General features: G+C 45.5%; 2 protein-coding genes across 5 annotated transcripts in view; both read right to left on the reverse strand.

Moving 5' to 3' along the window:
• Window positions 1-720: 720 nt before the first annotated feature.
• clasrp (CLK4-associating serine/arginine rich protein) lies at window positions 721-13,009 on the reverse strand. Of its 4 annotated transcripts, XR_012928195.1 has the most exons (22): window positions 12,893-13,009; window positions 11,718-11,857; window positions 10,791-10,888; window positions 10,608-10,709; window positions 9,878-9,957; window positions 9,570-9,654; window positions 9,330-9,466; window positions 8,965-9,061; window positions 8,704-8,782; window positions 8,549-8,622; window positions 8,421-8,462; window positions 8,121-8,333; window positions 7,594-7,893; window positions 7,310-7,498; window positions 5,991-6,030; window positions 4,625-4,685; window positions 3,963-4,021; window positions 3,793-3,839; window positions 3,582-3,667; window positions 3,387-3,408; window positions 1,294-1,489; window positions 721-1,257 (listed from the first exon to the last, which is right to left on the reverse strand). XR_012928195.1 is itself a non-coding variant. In XM_076036170.1 (21 exons), exons 2-21 carry the CDS (start codon window positions 11,814-11,816, stop codon window positions 1,399-1,401), a joined length of 1,983 nt encoding a protein of 660 aa, XP_075892285.1. In that variant the 5' UTR covers window positions 11,817-11,857; window positions 12,893-13,009; the 3' UTR covers window positions 721-1,398. The 4 variants fall into 4 exon arrangements, 2 of the variants coding, with proteins under 2 accessions (XP_075892285.1, XP_075892284.1); XM_076036170.1 differs by having other exon boundaries at window positions 721-1,480; window positions 3,396-3,408; XM_076036169.1 differs by having other exon boundaries at window positions 721-1,489.
• A 1,638-nt stretch (window positions 13,010-14,647) lies between these two features.
• LOC142895271 (uncharacterized) overlaps window positions 14,648-15,637 on the reverse strand; it is a 37,190-nt gene continuing 36,200 nt past the window's right edge. The window contains exon 14 of the mRNA XM_076036177.1: window positions 14,648-15,552. Coding sequence (XP_075892292.1) covers window positions 15,116-15,552 — 437 coding nt within the window. The 3' untranslated portion in view covers window positions 14,648-15,115. The remainder of the gene's footprint in view (window positions 15,553-15,637) is intronic.

A 15,637-nucleotide genomic window follows, 5' to 3' on the forward strand; every position in this document is an offset into this window, starting at 1 on the left:
ATTGACCACGTTTGTGCATGACAAACAAGGAATTTGACTCCGGTTTTCTCTATCCCACTACTTAGGTTAAAAAACAACAACAAAAAAAACAACAACTACAGAATAAGTAAAAGTACGGCTAAACAAGTAAACAGCGGGCGGGAGCGAAATCAATGCCTGAGGTCGCAGCAGTGGGCAGAGAAGAAGAGTCTGTTGGCGATCTCCACGGGCAGGGACACACATTTCTACTTTCTGTGATAAACGTTTGGTTCGGATATGCGATGAGGCGAAAGAAAATGGATTAAACTTTAAGACGGACGCCGGAGACCTCGGAGGAGACACCTTTTGATGGAGGGGATTTGTCGCCACCTCGTGGTGAAACTAAGGAACTGTCTTTTAGCCGAAACGAGAACATTTGTTAAAAAAAATAAAATAAAAAATATCACTTTTATTTTACACCCAAGAGTCGAGCATTATTGCCTAAATCATGAATGTACCATGCTTATTCATCTATTTGCAGTCTATCAGACAAACGCTCAGCTTCAGCTTCCAGCCATTAAGGCTTTGCTGTACCTTCCGCATGACGGGAAGGTCACGAGGCTGCTATGTGGAAGAATCAAAGTGCCCAAAGTGTGGACTTGTTTCATTTCAACGCCACACCAGAGAAAACACACAATTGACCTGGAAGAAGCCCCGTGGTGTGAGTGTTTGAGGTGCACAGTTTAGAACCAAGATCGCAGAACCGTTCCAAAATCATTTTATTTTTTCGTTTTGAACTTGACATTCCACATATTCAACAGAAAAAAATAGATTGGCATAAGACACAGGAGTAAAAAAAGAAAAAAAAAAGAAATAAAGAAAACCAGTTCACAGACTGAATTTACAGATTCATTTGCATCTCCTTTTAAGTTTCAAGTGGATGTGAATAAATATCCTGTAAATCAGTTGGACCGACTTAATGTGCCAAGTTACAAATGCAGTGATGACAATAGCGGGGTGGGGGGTGGGTGAGGTAAATTCAAGATATTGCTGAATATTAAGGATTTGGACACAAACTGAACATTTCTTTTCACCATGCGGATGAAGGTTCAGGCGGGACAGGAAAAACAGCAGCATGCAAATCTGCAGTCTCTCTCTCTCTTTCTCTCTCTCTCTCTCAAGATCAGGTATAAAGAAAAAAGTGAAATCAAGGCGAGTGGCTCAACCTGTGTCTGACGAATGAAGCGAGTTACCAAAAGGTAACGTCCTGCAGAAACAGGAGCAGAGACGCTGTGCTGGCAGCACTGGCAGCACTGGCAGCACTGACAGCACTGACAGCACTGACAGCACTGACGGCCCGTCACTTCATACTTCCAGGTAAAGTCATGTTGAGAGGGAAAGTGGGGGGTTGGTATGACACATTCAGGGCTCCTCGACACCTCAGTACCGATAGGACGGACTCCGGGATCTGGATCTGGATCTGGACCTTGACCTGGATCTGGACCTCGATCTGGATCTTGACCTGGACCTCCTGGGAGGGGAAAAATGATGTGTAAAAAGCAGCAATTACAGTAATACAGATAAGGGGGAGTTTGTTTTATTGTTGTTTTTTTTCGATTAGAAAAGATGTGCACACATCAGGCTTCAGATTGAGGCAAAGCTGAAACAAAGCCAATAAAAACAGAAACTGGCAGTTTATGCCTCGCACCAATCAGATACACGGCAAAACTGTGTGAAATCCTAAACACAATCTACTTCCTGTTCTGCTCTGTTTTCTTTTGGCGGGCTGTGCCTGTGCGTGAGCTCAACGGTAACGATCAGCAGGTGAAGCTGAGCTCCTGCCGTCCCGTCCTCAGCTGGAGCAGCTGGACTAGTCGAACTGGTATCACTGGCCCACAGGCTGGCTGGTGCCACTGCCTTCAGGTCATCCTGTTTAGAGAAGTGACTGGTAGCGGCAGCAAATGAACCGTTTGTTATTTAAAGCACTCAGCCGCGCCAGGCTCCCGGGAACATCAAACGCCTCCCTTTGGCTCTTCATTGCTACCATTGTCACGCCATTCAGTTTTTTTTATTTGTCCACGTCTCTCGAGTCCACCTGTCCCCGTCCAACACGGCGACGCGAATGGACATGGAGAGGCCTGACCCAAAGAAGTGGCAGTCGGATACGTTTTGTTACATCCGCATTAAACCGAGCGAGGCAGTGTGAAAAGTGAGATATTTGCATAGCACTGAACACAACTTGCCCACACCAAAGGAAGAGGAAAAACCTCCCCGCAACTGTTTTTCTCCGGACGCGAGGTGATAATTGAATTTGCATAAAATGCTAACTTTATTTTTTTTTTTTTTAATTCTAGAAAAAAAAAAGGTAGTCAGTTTGTCAATCAGTTTACAAGACTTGTTTATGGAGAAACCGGTTTTCGTCAGTGTTGGATTTGCTCACATTAAAAAAAATTGCCAAGGCAATTCTCAATTCATTTAAATGAGTGCTGATTCCTTCTGCTGCTTTGAACTGTGTGATGTAAAATCTTTGTGGACTCTTTGCCGCTTCTAACAAGAATAATCACGTTAATAATTATCAGCCTTAAACTGTATTCATTCCAGTCCATTTCTAAAGATTTATCAACAACTGGTGAAAAATGTCCGTTGTAAAGTGAAAAGTTGAAAAGAAAAAAATCAATATATATTAAGTGCATAAATGTGTTGAGTGTATTCACACCAAGGATGATGAGACAATGCAGTTGTTCTTTCTGCGTGATGCAAATGTTCAACAGTCGAGTTGTGGAACGGGGGGGAAGCTTCACACGCTCACAGAACTGGTTACACATTGGAAGCGGCATAAGAACAAGACTTGATGTTGTTATGGGTGAGCTAACATTCTCCTGGCTCCAGTGGCACATTTCATTTCATATTTACAATCTACGGTCTGCGTGATAATAAGCAACCGTCTATGCTGTGCTGGTGGCCGCTACCGTGAAAGAGAGTTGTGGAAGAAGAAGAAGAGGAGGAGATTTCATCTTTTTTCTTTGGACACCAACCGTGTCAAAATTAGTCTGTGCTACAAGTGAAGTGCATTCACACGCTAGAGGTACGCAATTCGGAATGGAGCACTATTGTCTGAGGGGTCAGAAGTCAAACTGGTTTACGTGTTTGAAAAGGCGCTGGGGGGTCGAAACTGTAAATAAGGATATTTGCAAAGACTTAGGAAGACTTGGGATTATTATAACGAAGATGCAACGGAGCGGTCCGAGCAGAACCCACAAAAACTGAGGGGCGGGGGGGGAACTTGAATAAATCAATAGAACAAGAAGCCATCGAATCAGAAAATGAAATGTGCAATGAAACGAAAAAGAGAAGCGTGTCAGGATGAAGTTGTGGAGAGAGATGGTGAGAGATTGCGAGGAGCTGTGTGGACTGTTTATGAAACGTACCTTCTGTACGAGCTGTCTCGGCCTGAGGGACAGACAGACAGACAGACAGACAGACAGGATCAGAACGGCAGCACCGCCACGTTAAACTGTCAAAGCGCTCCTCAAACAATTTTCAGGCTGGAACGCACGTTCACAATGCACGCACGCACGCATGCACACCCACAGGGGCCGCGTGTGGCCGCCCGCTGGTCTTACCGTATTTGGATGGCGAGGGCGAGTTGCTCTGCCGCCCGTACTGCCTCTCCCACTCGTCCCGCTCCTTCTCGCGCCTCTCGCGCTCCCTGCGTGATGTGGAGAGTCCCGCCGTCAGACGATTGCAACACGCAAATACCACAGAGTGCCGCTGCAGAGCAGCACAGGCAGGCAGGCAGGCAGGCAGGTGGGCAGGCGACTCATAGTTTCTTACTTCATGCGTATTTTGCGTGCCATGGCTCGCAGCTCTCCCTCCCGCTCCTGGGAATGAGAGACGCCGGCGCGGGGGTGAGCGGAAGGTGGACGGCGAGTTGCTTTCGTGTCGGTTTTTTTTTTGCATTTTTTTTTTTTTGAAAACGGCGGAAAACGAGATGAAACACACACCTGTCGCTTGTGCTCCTGCTGAAGGATCTTCACTTGAGCCGCTTTCTTATCCGCCTTGGCTGAAGGAAGGAATGGAGGGGAAAGAAACGAGATAAGCCACATGCCAAACGCCTTCAGTGTCATCGCTGTTAGTTTAGACATTGTGGATTTCTTTCTTTCTCACACACACACACACACACACACACACACACACACACACACACACACACACACACACACACACACACACACACACACACACACACACACACACACACACACACACACACACACACACAGGGAAGATTGTTAAATATTGAAAGTGATTGTCCTTTAGTCTTACTGCTGTAATTCCAAGATCTCAAACAAACAAGAGTCACACAATTTAAATGAAGTTCTGAAGCTGAAAAGTACAAAGGAGAGAACAAACGAGCATTCGTCTGATAGCCGAGACAAAATGCTTCTCAAAATTTATTTTTTTTAATTTTTTTTTTAAAGTTCAGTTTGTCCGTTCCAGCTTTGCTTCACACCTCTTGTGTTACAGAAGACAGGAGCATTCAAAATGTCACCTCTCAGCTCACAGGTGTGAGACAGGAGGGTGTGTGTGTGGTGGTGGTGGTGGTGGTGGGGGGGGGGCGATTAGCAGGGGCGCGGGCTTTCCCCGCCCTCTTCACTCTACTCACACTGCTTGTTGAGGGCCTTCTGCATTTTCAACTTCAGTCGCTCTTGCGGGGTCATCTTGGGCTGTAGGTGACAAATGAATTACTGCACTGTTTGACAAACCGACAAAACGAGTGTCTGTGCGTGTATGTGCAGAGTCATGTCGAGTGGGTGTTCCATTAGATCAAAAAGACAAAGGATTATGTGTCGTCTTAACAGCTCTGAATGAACCGCATCGCAGTCTGCGGCGTGTTTACTGTGTACGAGTGAGAGGAGAGGGAGAGAGGGAAGAAGAGTGAGAGAAGGACAAGTTCAGGTCCAGTGAGTTCAGCGAGAGCCGCCAGCGTTTTTGTCGGCGCCACGCCCCATCGGTGGGCCGTTTAGAACCTGGCCAGGCAAGAAAAACTGAAGGTCACAGTGCCGCAGGCAAGTTTGACAGAGAGGCAGATAATGGACGTCCCACTCCCGTTTGTCTGTTTGAGCACATTCAAATCTCCCCTTCATTTGCCAGTTAAAGAGACGAGCCGCATCAAGACGGCAAACAGTCCACAAAGTAACCTTTAAAAAAAAAAAAAAAAAGAAAGAAAGAAAAAGTCTATAGGAAAAAGTTAGTTAATTTCTAATTTTCTAATCTAATCTACACTGATGTACTTTTTGGGAATTTTAAGTTGAAAGTCTAATTTAGCAGAGTTTCCCAAATGGGATCAATAAGTACATCTATCTATCTATCTATCCATCCATCCATCCATCTTTCTTTCTTTCTTTCTTCCTGGACAGGAAAAAAAATGTATTTAACAGAACCCTTTTCTATAATCAACAGGAACAAACGCGCTCAGTTTTTTCAACGATCCAACTAACGTAAACGTCGCCAATCAATAAACGACCTCTTGGCCCCTCACTCACTGTCTGCTCAGCTGTGACGACACTACAGTCAGCAGCCAGCCGGTCTTCTTCGTGCCATCTCTCACCGTGCTGCAACGCGTGTGTCAATGCGAGTTTCGTCTCTCGGGCTCTCTCGACCAAACACCCACAACCAAACCAAGAGTGACATTTGAACGCTGCCTGCTTTCAACAACGCGGCCGAATGTTCAGTTGCAGACGCAGACGTGACGCGGTGATAATGAGAGGACGTTTCAGCGGCGGCAGACGGCTGTGACGGCAAACGACAGAGAAAAGAGTGTCGCGCCAGGAAAGTGCGGTCACTTGGGAGGGGGCGATTAAAACAAAACAAAACAGGGAAACGGGGGAAAAAACAAAAAGACAAGAAACAGACATTATTTTATTTTTTTTTCTACGTCCCAGAGTGCTGGACAACCGTGTCAGCCTGTCAGGGATGAGGGAGGCGTAGGCTTTTAGCAAGAAACCCAGTTAGATCAAATTCTTACTGACTTTGGCAGCTCCCGTCTCTTTACCACCCGCAGTATCAGGCCTGGGCAGAGAGAGAGAGACAGAGGAAGAGAGAGACAGAGAGAGAGGGAGAGAGAGACAGGGAGAGAGAGAGCGAAAGACAGAGAGAGAGAGAGACAGAGAGGGAGAGAGACAGAGACAGAGAGGGAGAGAGAGACAGAGAGAGAGAGGGAGAGAGAGACAGAGAGAGACAGAGAGAGAGAGGCAGGGAGAGAGAGAGAGAGAGAGAGAGACAGAGAGACAGAGAGGGAGAGAGAGACAGAGAGAGAGAGACAGAGAGACAGAGAGAGAGAGAGACAGAGGAAGAGAGAGACAGAGAGAGAGACAGAGAAGGAGAGAGAGAGAGAGGGGGAGAGAGAGACAGACAGAGAGGGAGAGAGAGAGACAGAGAGAGAGAGAGAGACAGAGGAAGAGAGACAGAGAGAGACACAGAGAGATTTTTGAAAATCAACATTTGCCGCTCTCATTCACATTAACAATTCATCAACATTCTAAAACAACATTAAACCCCATTAGCCCAATAAACCCAGTCAATAAATACGAATACTTCACATGAGCACGTCACTGACAATCAGTTCTCCCTCTGTCACTGAACGCAACACCTGATCTGATTGGAAGGAGGACCGAAGTTCAAAAGCTGACCCGTTCTCTTGTTTTGATGAGTTCAGTTCAAAGCAATGATAAAACAGTATTTGTATTCAGAATTCAGATGCTCGCACCAGGGATGTTAACAATTAATCGGTTATCGATTAAGGATTTAATCGATAAAAATAAATGAGTCGCAATTAATTGAACATTTTTTACACAGGTAGTTAATATCATTATAACAGTGTAGTGGCAGGAAGGAGCAATTCACCTGTAGAGACTGTGATGGCCATCATATACCTGGAACAAGTTACTTTTAAACAATTTTTTTTTTTTTTTTTTTTTAAATGTGACCCATTAGAAGTCAACTTAAAGTCAGAGGATAAATGTTTAGGGTGTTTTTACTGTTCTCTAGTGCAAAAATGGGTCACATAGGACCCTCAACATTATTCAAGGGTTAAACAATGTGTTGTTTTTTAGGTCAATTAATAGTTAATCGATGGATGAGGTCAATCAACGAACGATTAATGAATTAATCGATAATTTGCATCTGTAGCTCATACTGATAAAAACAATGAAAAAGAAAAGGGGGGGCGGGGGGGGAAATTTGTGTTTTATCTGCTGACGGAAAAAAAACCCTCTCAACCGGAATATATTTAGTCATAGCACTCAACACTCTGCCAGTCAACACACTGTTTCTTACGCGGCGCTCTTACTTTCTCAGCTTGTCACAGACAGAGACAGAAGAGGGCGGGGCTCCTCTGTGAGAGGGGGAGGGGCTGTGGTTGTTGCGACTGGGGGAGTGGAAGGGGCTGCGGCTGTCGCCGTCGCCCCGCCGGTGGTCCCCGCTGCTCCGCCGCGCGCGCCTGGACCCTCCGCCCCCCTGGCGAGAGCTGGAGCGGGACCTGCGGGACGGAGACCGGAGACGAGCCGGGCCGTTAAAGAGGGAAGGAAGAGGTCGTGCGCTTAACGAAGTGACATCAGCGGCGGCGAGGCCCACCGAGTTCGCCTGCGTGCCGAGTATCGTCTCCGGTCCCGGTCCCGCTCTCGCTCTCGGTCCCGGTCCCTGGAGCGCGATCGCGTCCTGTCGCGTCGCCGCCAGGACCCCGACCTCCTGCCGCGCGAGTAGGACCGGGAGCGGCGCCTCGACCTCGACCGCGTCCGTGACCTCCGCCCGTCCCTGCCCCCGCGCCCGCGCCTGGCGCGGCGCGACCGCGAGGAGGAGCGAGACGAGGAGCGGGATGAGGAGCGGGAGGACGAGGAGGAGGAGGGCGAGCGGCTGGAGGACGAGCGGCGTCTCCTGGGGCAAAGAGAGACACGCAGTCAGGGAGGACCCGCAGGAGGAAACCTAAGCTAACGCTCAACTCCCTTGACGTCTTTTCATTTTCGAGACTTCCTTCCTTTAATTTAAAAAAGTATCGCCCTCACAACTCACAGCGAATCTCTGTGCCTGGACTCATTCTCATTAGACATCAGACGGGAAAGAAAACAACCAATGAAAAGCCAGCGGGATGGAAAGTTACCGACCGGGAGCCCCTGCTATGACCTGCAGGGTGCTGCGAGGCGGAGGACGAGTGGCCCGAGTGAGGAGCGGCCGTCTGTGCCGCCGCTGCCGCCGCCGCCGCCGCTGCCGCCGCCGCTTCGTCGTCGCTGCCCCCGAAGCTCGTGATGAAGGTGATCTTCTCCGGGCCGGGACTGCGGGAGCGTGACCGCGACTCCGAGCTCGACTCCGACTCCGGCCTGCGGGGAGAGAGCGGGCGGTTTAAGCCAACGCAGCGCAGGTGCGAAATATGTTGCAGAGGAGAGAAAAAAAAGGAGCAAACGCACCGCTTGTAGGGGTCGTATGTGGGGCTGTCTCTTCTGGCGTAGCTGAAACACAGGACGGAGTCATGAGCGGAGCCTGTTTGATGGGAACGTGCAGCCAAAAAGTAAAAATAAAGCCAACGTTCGAGCACCTGGGAGGGCTGATCTGTCGCCCTTTCAGCCTCTTCTCTCGGAACTCCCTCCGCTGTCTGCGGGAACGCCGGCCCTGAGATCATCATCACACGAGTTCAGTTTCCACACGGTAGTTAAAATTAGCCGACGGCTCTGTGACTGGACGTCATCTTACAGAATACATGGCCTTCTCCGCCTCCAGAGCCTTGGCATGTTTGATGGCCTCCACTTCCTCCTTGTCTTTTCTCAACATCCTGTGAAAAAAAGAAGCGCAAGCTGATTTTACAATTTTAGGGGCAATTTTTTGTTCCTTTTCATGTATCAAGTCCTCGAGAAGTGAAACATGACATAAAACCACAATTTTGACAGATATGATTCCGACAGATGACGCCATGCTAAATAAAAAACCATGAGAAAAACAACACAGTCTCTTTACCTCACAAAGTCTCCTTCAGCCATCCCATATGACGTGGCCATTTTGTTGACGTCCAGCACCTGCTCCTGGTTGAGCTCATCAACGTCAACCTCAACATCTAAATATGAACACAGAAACAGGATATGACGAGAAGCTATTTGATGGTAACAGCCGAAAGCCGTAAACAAACCATGTTTTCGTGCTAAACAAAAATACAAAAAAGACAAAACATGAATTCAATATTAATGAGGGAAAAAAAAGGGTAGAATCAGAAACAATTTATATTTTTTCTAATCTTTCATCAAAGGATTTTCTTTTGGAATCTCTTTAGTGAGTTTTCATTATCCTAATGTGTAAATCAAATTAGAGCCCAACCCACTGCCCACCAATATCTGGAATGCCCTCGTCCTCTTCAGATTCACTGCTCTCTGAATTGTCTTCGTCCTTGTCAGACTGAGGTTCCGGCTCAGCCACGGTGCTGTCTTCATAGGTGTAACCGATGGCAACCTTTTTTTCAGCCAGTCTGCGAAACAAGAGCCAAATATTTGCGAGTGTTAACATTGCAGCGCGGAGTGGAGCAACACCACATCGACATCTCTGTTCTGTTTTTTACGCAACATGCATACTTTTTCTTTTCCTCCTCATTTGGTTTCTGCAGGCCACCGTAGAGCTCATCCAGGTAGATCTGGTACAAACACTGCTCCTCAGAGACTGTGCAAGAAGAACGACAGGGAGATTTTTTTTTAGAACAAAACAAAAAGGCGACATCGTCTCATTGCAGGCGGAGTGTATGGAGATGTGCTGTTGTTGAAATAAACAGTGGCTTTGCAGAATTACAACCTCCTGATGTAACCTCTCACAATCAGATGACCTGAATCTTGTTTTAAGGGAAGAAGAGAGGAAGACAGGGAGTAATTTGGCTTGTGGCACTTACTGCTGGCAAAGTCGTTTTGCACCAGGCCTCTATAGCGCTCGTAATTGCACTTTCTCTCCTCCATCTCCTGGTCTGTGGTGCTGTGGAATAGCACGATGGAAAACAAGAGTGAGAGGGCAAGAGGGGAAACAGAGAGAGACAGACAGACAGACAGACAGACAGAGAGAGAGAGAGAGAGAGAGAAAGAGAGAGAGAGAGAGAGAGAGAGAGAGAGAGAGAGAGACTGTTTGTCAGGGTCGCTGTTTACTTTTGCCACCACAGATTTCAGTTGAGTCTCAGAATTGAAAGCGTCTCTAACTTCACAATTCATTCTGAACTGCTGGAGAAGAATGCCAAGACTACAAGGTACAGGATTCAAATGAAACACCAGAAGTCAACATGAGAACAAAGTAATGATGCATTATGAGAAATGACAGATATGTTTAAATCAACACTGACAGCCTTGATGGGCTGAATGGTGAGTGGCACAGTTCAATCAATTGAAGCAAAACATTTTCTGAAAATAATCACATTGGTTACAATAGATCTTCGCAACAAGTCATTACAGGCACAAGTGCAATATAAAGTAAATAAAAGTTGAAACACTATTCTCCTCTCCTATCTTTCCAGGAAAAAAAAAATCATGAGCGAAATCAGTGCACTATAGATGTGTAAAATAGCAAGAAAACCGACAAAGCGTCGTCCCAGCAGACTGAGTGCAGTGTTAAATGCGGGGTGGTTCAGGACTTACGATGTGGACAGCAGTGGTGGGGTGTAGGTGGGGATGTAGTCCAGGTGAGCTCTCACGTCAAACCTGTCGATCATGTTGTTGGCATCTCCCTGCCATGGCATCCTTCAAACAGAGCAACAGTCAAGTCTCATCGGGATTGTGCACAATGAAGGATGCCACATGTCGTTTGCGCTCTCTGCTCACATGTTAATGGGGCTCTCTGCGGCCAGCGCAACTGCTGGATCCAGATGGATCTTGTAGGCTCTGCCATGGACCTGCAGAAACTGAGCTGGATCTTTTTTCTGACAAGACAGAGAGAGAAGGTTCCCAGTCAGTACTATCGTCTAATTAAATAAAGGAGCTGGACAAATATAGAAAAGCTCTGATGTTGCACCAGCTTTTACAAGTCACTTTTTTTTTTTGGCAAGAAACAGAATTAAAACCATGTAAAAGTTGGTACCTAACAGGAAATGAGATGATCGCTAGCGTCAGGAAAAGATGACATTTGAAGTAGCTTTATATATATAGAATATCAAGTGTGGCAACAGGTCTGTCCAGGAAATATCAAGTCAGCACAGATGTACAGATCACCGCACATAGATAAAGAAACGGCTGGAAAAACCCAATTTTTACTTTCAAGGTTCTTTCTTACAACAGAGGTGTTTGTAAACAATATTCTCTCAACATTGAAATGAAGGAACACAAGAAATGTTCCAAACATGAATGTAATGATGCATTTCTTTCAGCTCCATACGTACATATAATTCTGATATGAGGGTTTTTTGTGAACATAATCGCATCTTTAAGACATATTGAAGATTAATCTTCCAGATGTTTTGCAGATGCAATACCAGCCTCAGGGAGCATATTGCTATCACTCATCTTGAAGAATGCAGAGCGAGATTTGATTTCATATCATACATAGTAGCGTAATATACGTCGTTAGCAAGGCTCCCATCTGCAGGTTCCTTTCTTCCTATCATAACAGAAATATCATTCATCCTGGCCGTATATCTGCTTTCACTTCAACCTCTAAGTGTTTTCTTCTTTCATAAAAGACTGCCAGCTGAAATGACAGGTAAGCGACTCGCCCTCATGCAGCAGAGTAGACAATAAAAGGGAAAGTCTTACTATCTTCTCGTAGTACTCTCGCCGGCGTTCGCCTCGGCGTTTGTAATCTACCATCATGCCACGGAGCTTGCGCTCATGCTTGCGGGCCTCCTGCCACATGACGGCTCCGCTGGGGGTGGGGGCTCGGCGAGGCACGGCTGCTGTAAACGGGCAAGAATAGAAGAGACAGGGGAGAAGAAATTCAATTCTCGCTAACTAGGAAGATGTTGCAGAAAGGAAAAAGAGAGGCGCTCATAACTGTCAGCACCTTACAATGTTGATATTAATATAAAAACAAAATCAGTCACAAAATACTGTGTGACATTAAGCCTGGACATTTGTCACAGAGCAAACTTTGCAGAATGCTGACTGCCACGCCTCTTCTTGGAATACTCTTAAGAGAAACTCCCTTGAGCCGCTGAAATTACAACACAATTAGTGCAGCAAAGAAGCATGTAAGCAAATATGGCCAAGATACACTCCTACTAACGGCACACGAGAATCCAAGCAGCAGGTGTTTTTAATTGTATTGTTTAGGGAAAGGAAAGTTAATGACACGACAACTGACGTAGCATTGGATTTTGCTCCCAGAAACGACACGACATCATTATCTACACACTCCCTTCATGAAGTGTCTACGTTATTATTAATATAGAATGTAGGGTACTGATTTTTTTTTTTATTATTATTATTATTTTTAAAAAAAATTAAAACAGCAAACCATAATAATGGGTACCAGTGGCAAGTCAAATAACTATTCTTTAAATTTAAAGCTATATTCTATTCTTAGGAGGTTAGTCAAGTTATGTCAGTCAGTAAACTACCTGGATTAACGCAGCTACCGTCAACCCCTGTGCGCTAATGCTAATATTAATTGCTCGAACACGTTACACCGAGATGTCAATTGCCTTCTTTACTATCGTTCTAATTGTGTAGCCCCATTGAGTTAGCTTCATAATTTTTTTTACAAAAAATATTTTCATGTTGAAGTATTGCCTGTTTGGACTCACATGGGCCTAGATACGCATGTTGTTTCGGCCTTCACGGCTGTTAGCAAGAGACCACAAAGTGGCTAAGCTAGGCTCTGTTAAACGGGCATGCTCCACGTGAAGTAGTACGCGAGTGTCTCAGTCTCGTTAGTGCAAGACGAACGAATATCACTGCGCAATAGATCGGGTGCAAATTAGATAGTGTACCTGTTTTACTGTCCACCAACACACACTTGGGTTGTTTTCTGTTAGCCGAACACGATGGTGCAGCCGTAACGACACCCGCCTCCTCCGGTTTCAAATTGTCTCGGGACTGTGTGTGTAGTACCGAGATTGGCCTCACGGAACGCTGCGGACCGCAGAGACTGTCAATATTGCAGCGTTTTACTTCCAACTTTAATGGTTTTAAAGCTAATTTATACGCTGTGAACACACAATGGTCACTAATGGGTAATGTGAAGATGCGAGGAGAACACCAGAGTCAGTGTGATGTCATGTTTTGATCAAAATTTGTTATCAAACCAAATTCTAATTTGGCTTGTCATCTAACAAAAGTTTATTTTTCAGCTATAACTCTAACAAATTATTTTTTGTGACATTGTTGGGATTCGACCCCATGACAAGCAGGCCGCTTCTACGGCTTTGAATCTGGATAAGCGTGTGAACGTAATATAAGAAAAAACAAAATAATAATGTTTTTCGCTGTGTGCGTCGTGTGGAATAGACAACTGTGGCCGCAAGGTGTCTCTGCAAGACCGAAGATTGGCGCCGACCTGCGTTCATTTTGCGAAGTCAGGTGGAAACCACATATTGAAAGGTTTAAGTGAGTTACTTTTTCCTTTTTAACAAAAACAGTTTTCAACAAACCCTAATGTTCAAAATTCCATTTTCTGAGTGTTAAGTTCATGAGAATAGCGTAGTGTCAAACGCAGTGATTGCCAGTGTTGAAACAGATACACAACAGTTTAAATTAGATGAAACGCTTCACAATGGGCCTAGATATTGCAAATGATGAACGAAAACCCCTTTTTTTGGATCAAACTGTAGTCTAATATTCATGACTAGACTGCAGGTGTAAAGAGGCTCTCATAAGTGGTGTGTGAGTGTGTATCTACCCTCTGTTTCCTTCATATCTTCCTGGCCTGGAAAGCAACAGGAAGCCTGTGTTCATCTTCAGCCTGTTGTTGACTGTTAAGGCCATAGATCACATTTGTCACATCCACTTGCCCAGTAACTGTCACTACCGTAACCCTGGAATCACTCTGTCCCACTGACCTAATCTAAATCACGTAGGCTGTTAAAAACAAAACGAAAACACTGGAAGAAGAACACTGGGATTCTGAAAAGAATTCATTAGAAGAAGTTAACATATATGTAAGTAAAGTAGACGGTTGTGCAGTATGCAAAAAGCCCTGTTGGAAAGACAATTATTTGGTTAGAAGTAACTTTATATTAATTAATCTGCAATGTTGTCTTTTCTCTAGATATGTTTATTTTAATTAGTAGACTGTTAAATATGTGTCATTAGTAATCCCATCTAATTGTTTTTTGGGTTTTTTTCCATTTAAACTTTAAGCACAACCTGACAACCCTGACTTTACACAACAGTATTGACAGCTCTCTAACATAGACAAGGCTAATAAAAAAAAAACCTCAAGGTTCTTGTTTGCTAGCGGTGAGCACAGTTGAGAAGTAAATATGCAATAGTTGTTAAATGCACTTTTATTACAATGCACATGTACTGAATGCTCCAAATGGAAAGTGAACAGGGGCAAACAGAGCAAAGAGGATACGGTGATATTCTCAGACCAAACCACAGTACAAAAGGGCATCAATATGTACAATATATTCATGTACAAAAAAAGCTATTTTACACACAGGTATGAAAAAAAAATCATACATCTCTGACAAACGGTAAGATTAAAGAGACAATACAGGCAACAGTGTTGAATTAAAAAAAAAAAAAAGTTCTTAAATGGCTTTCCAGCCTTCGGAGCAGACGTATATGCTTTGCGCCCGCTTAACGTAAACTGCTCCAGTCCTTTTTTTTTCCCTCACATGTATACTCAGAATGCACATTCTTTGTTTCACAACCAGGGACAGGAACACACCACGTGTAAAATAACGGTCCAATCATCCAGTTTCTCCAAGTTTGCTTCCAAACTAAAAAGGAGGTTCAAGCACCAGATGGCATTGTGAAGATTTTTAGGTTTCTGACGACTGCCAAAATGAGTTCAGAAGAAACAACAAAGTAAGACGTTTTTTCCTTTTCCTTTTTCTTTTTTTTAAACTTAGCAGCCGTTGCTCCTCAGGTGTCGCCTGGTCGCCCCGTTTTCATGACTGCAACAGTGCAAGAAGCACGAAACAGGTCCCTGTGACCAGGAAAAGTGCAAAGGACACAGATTCCTCAGCGACCCCAAAGTTCAAAGGTCAAGCTTCCAGTTCTTGGTTCTCTGTATAGCGAAAAGTGTTCAATTTTTCCCTCTCCCTATTTGAAATGTCCAGTTTGGGCCCGTGGGCCGGCTTCAGTGCTGGAGACGGGTGTGAAGGTGCTGGGGATGGCGGGAGGGTCAGTTCGATCTCCTCGTAGCATCGCGGGACAGGCGCCGGGGCGGGGGTGTGCGCCAGCGAGGGGGCGGGGGGCTGGATGGGCATGGGACGGTCCACGTTTCGAATCAGGTTGACAATCTCCCTCTGGTTGTTGATGCCTTCTTCCTGCGGCACAGCCTGCTGCTTTTTCCTCTTGCGATGGAAGTGGGAGATTACGAAGATGCAACCGGCACAGCCGCACACCGCCGCCAAAGCCACCGTGCCGACGAGGATGATGTAGAAGCTGATCGCTCGGTGTGTCGAGTCGGACATGGCGCCTGCACGCGGAAGGAGGGAAAAATGGGGTTGGAAAGAAATATCTGGAAAAAAATTGAAGGATTAAAGAAAAAGTCAAATCTCTCG

This window comes from Nelusetta ayraudi, unplaced genomic scaffold (assembly GCF_046127955.1).
Source record: "Nelusetta ayraudi isolate G7.1 ecotype Tasmania unplaced genomic scaffold, CSIRO-AGI_Nayr_v1 ptg000048l, whole genome shotgun sequence".
NCBI classification, from domain to species: Eukaryota; Metazoa; Chordata; class Actinopteri; order Tetraodontiformes; family Monacanthidae; genus Nelusetta; species Nelusetta ayraudi.

Bases quoted from the DNA above. Each gene is read 5' to 3' on its own strand.
- clasrp (XM_076036169.1), bottom strand. From the start codon at position 11,816: ATGTGGCAGGAGGCCCGCAAGCATGAGCGCAAGCTCCGTGGCATGATG. The intron at 10,889-11,717 runs GTAAGACTTTCC...CTGTCTTGTCAG, and splicing joins GAGAGTACTACGAGAAGATA to AAAAAAGATCCAGCTCAGTT. The intron at 9,655-9,877 runs GTAAGTGCCACA...CTTCTTGCACAG, and splicing joins GCAAAACGACTTTGCCAGCA to TCTCTGAGGAGCAGTGTTTG.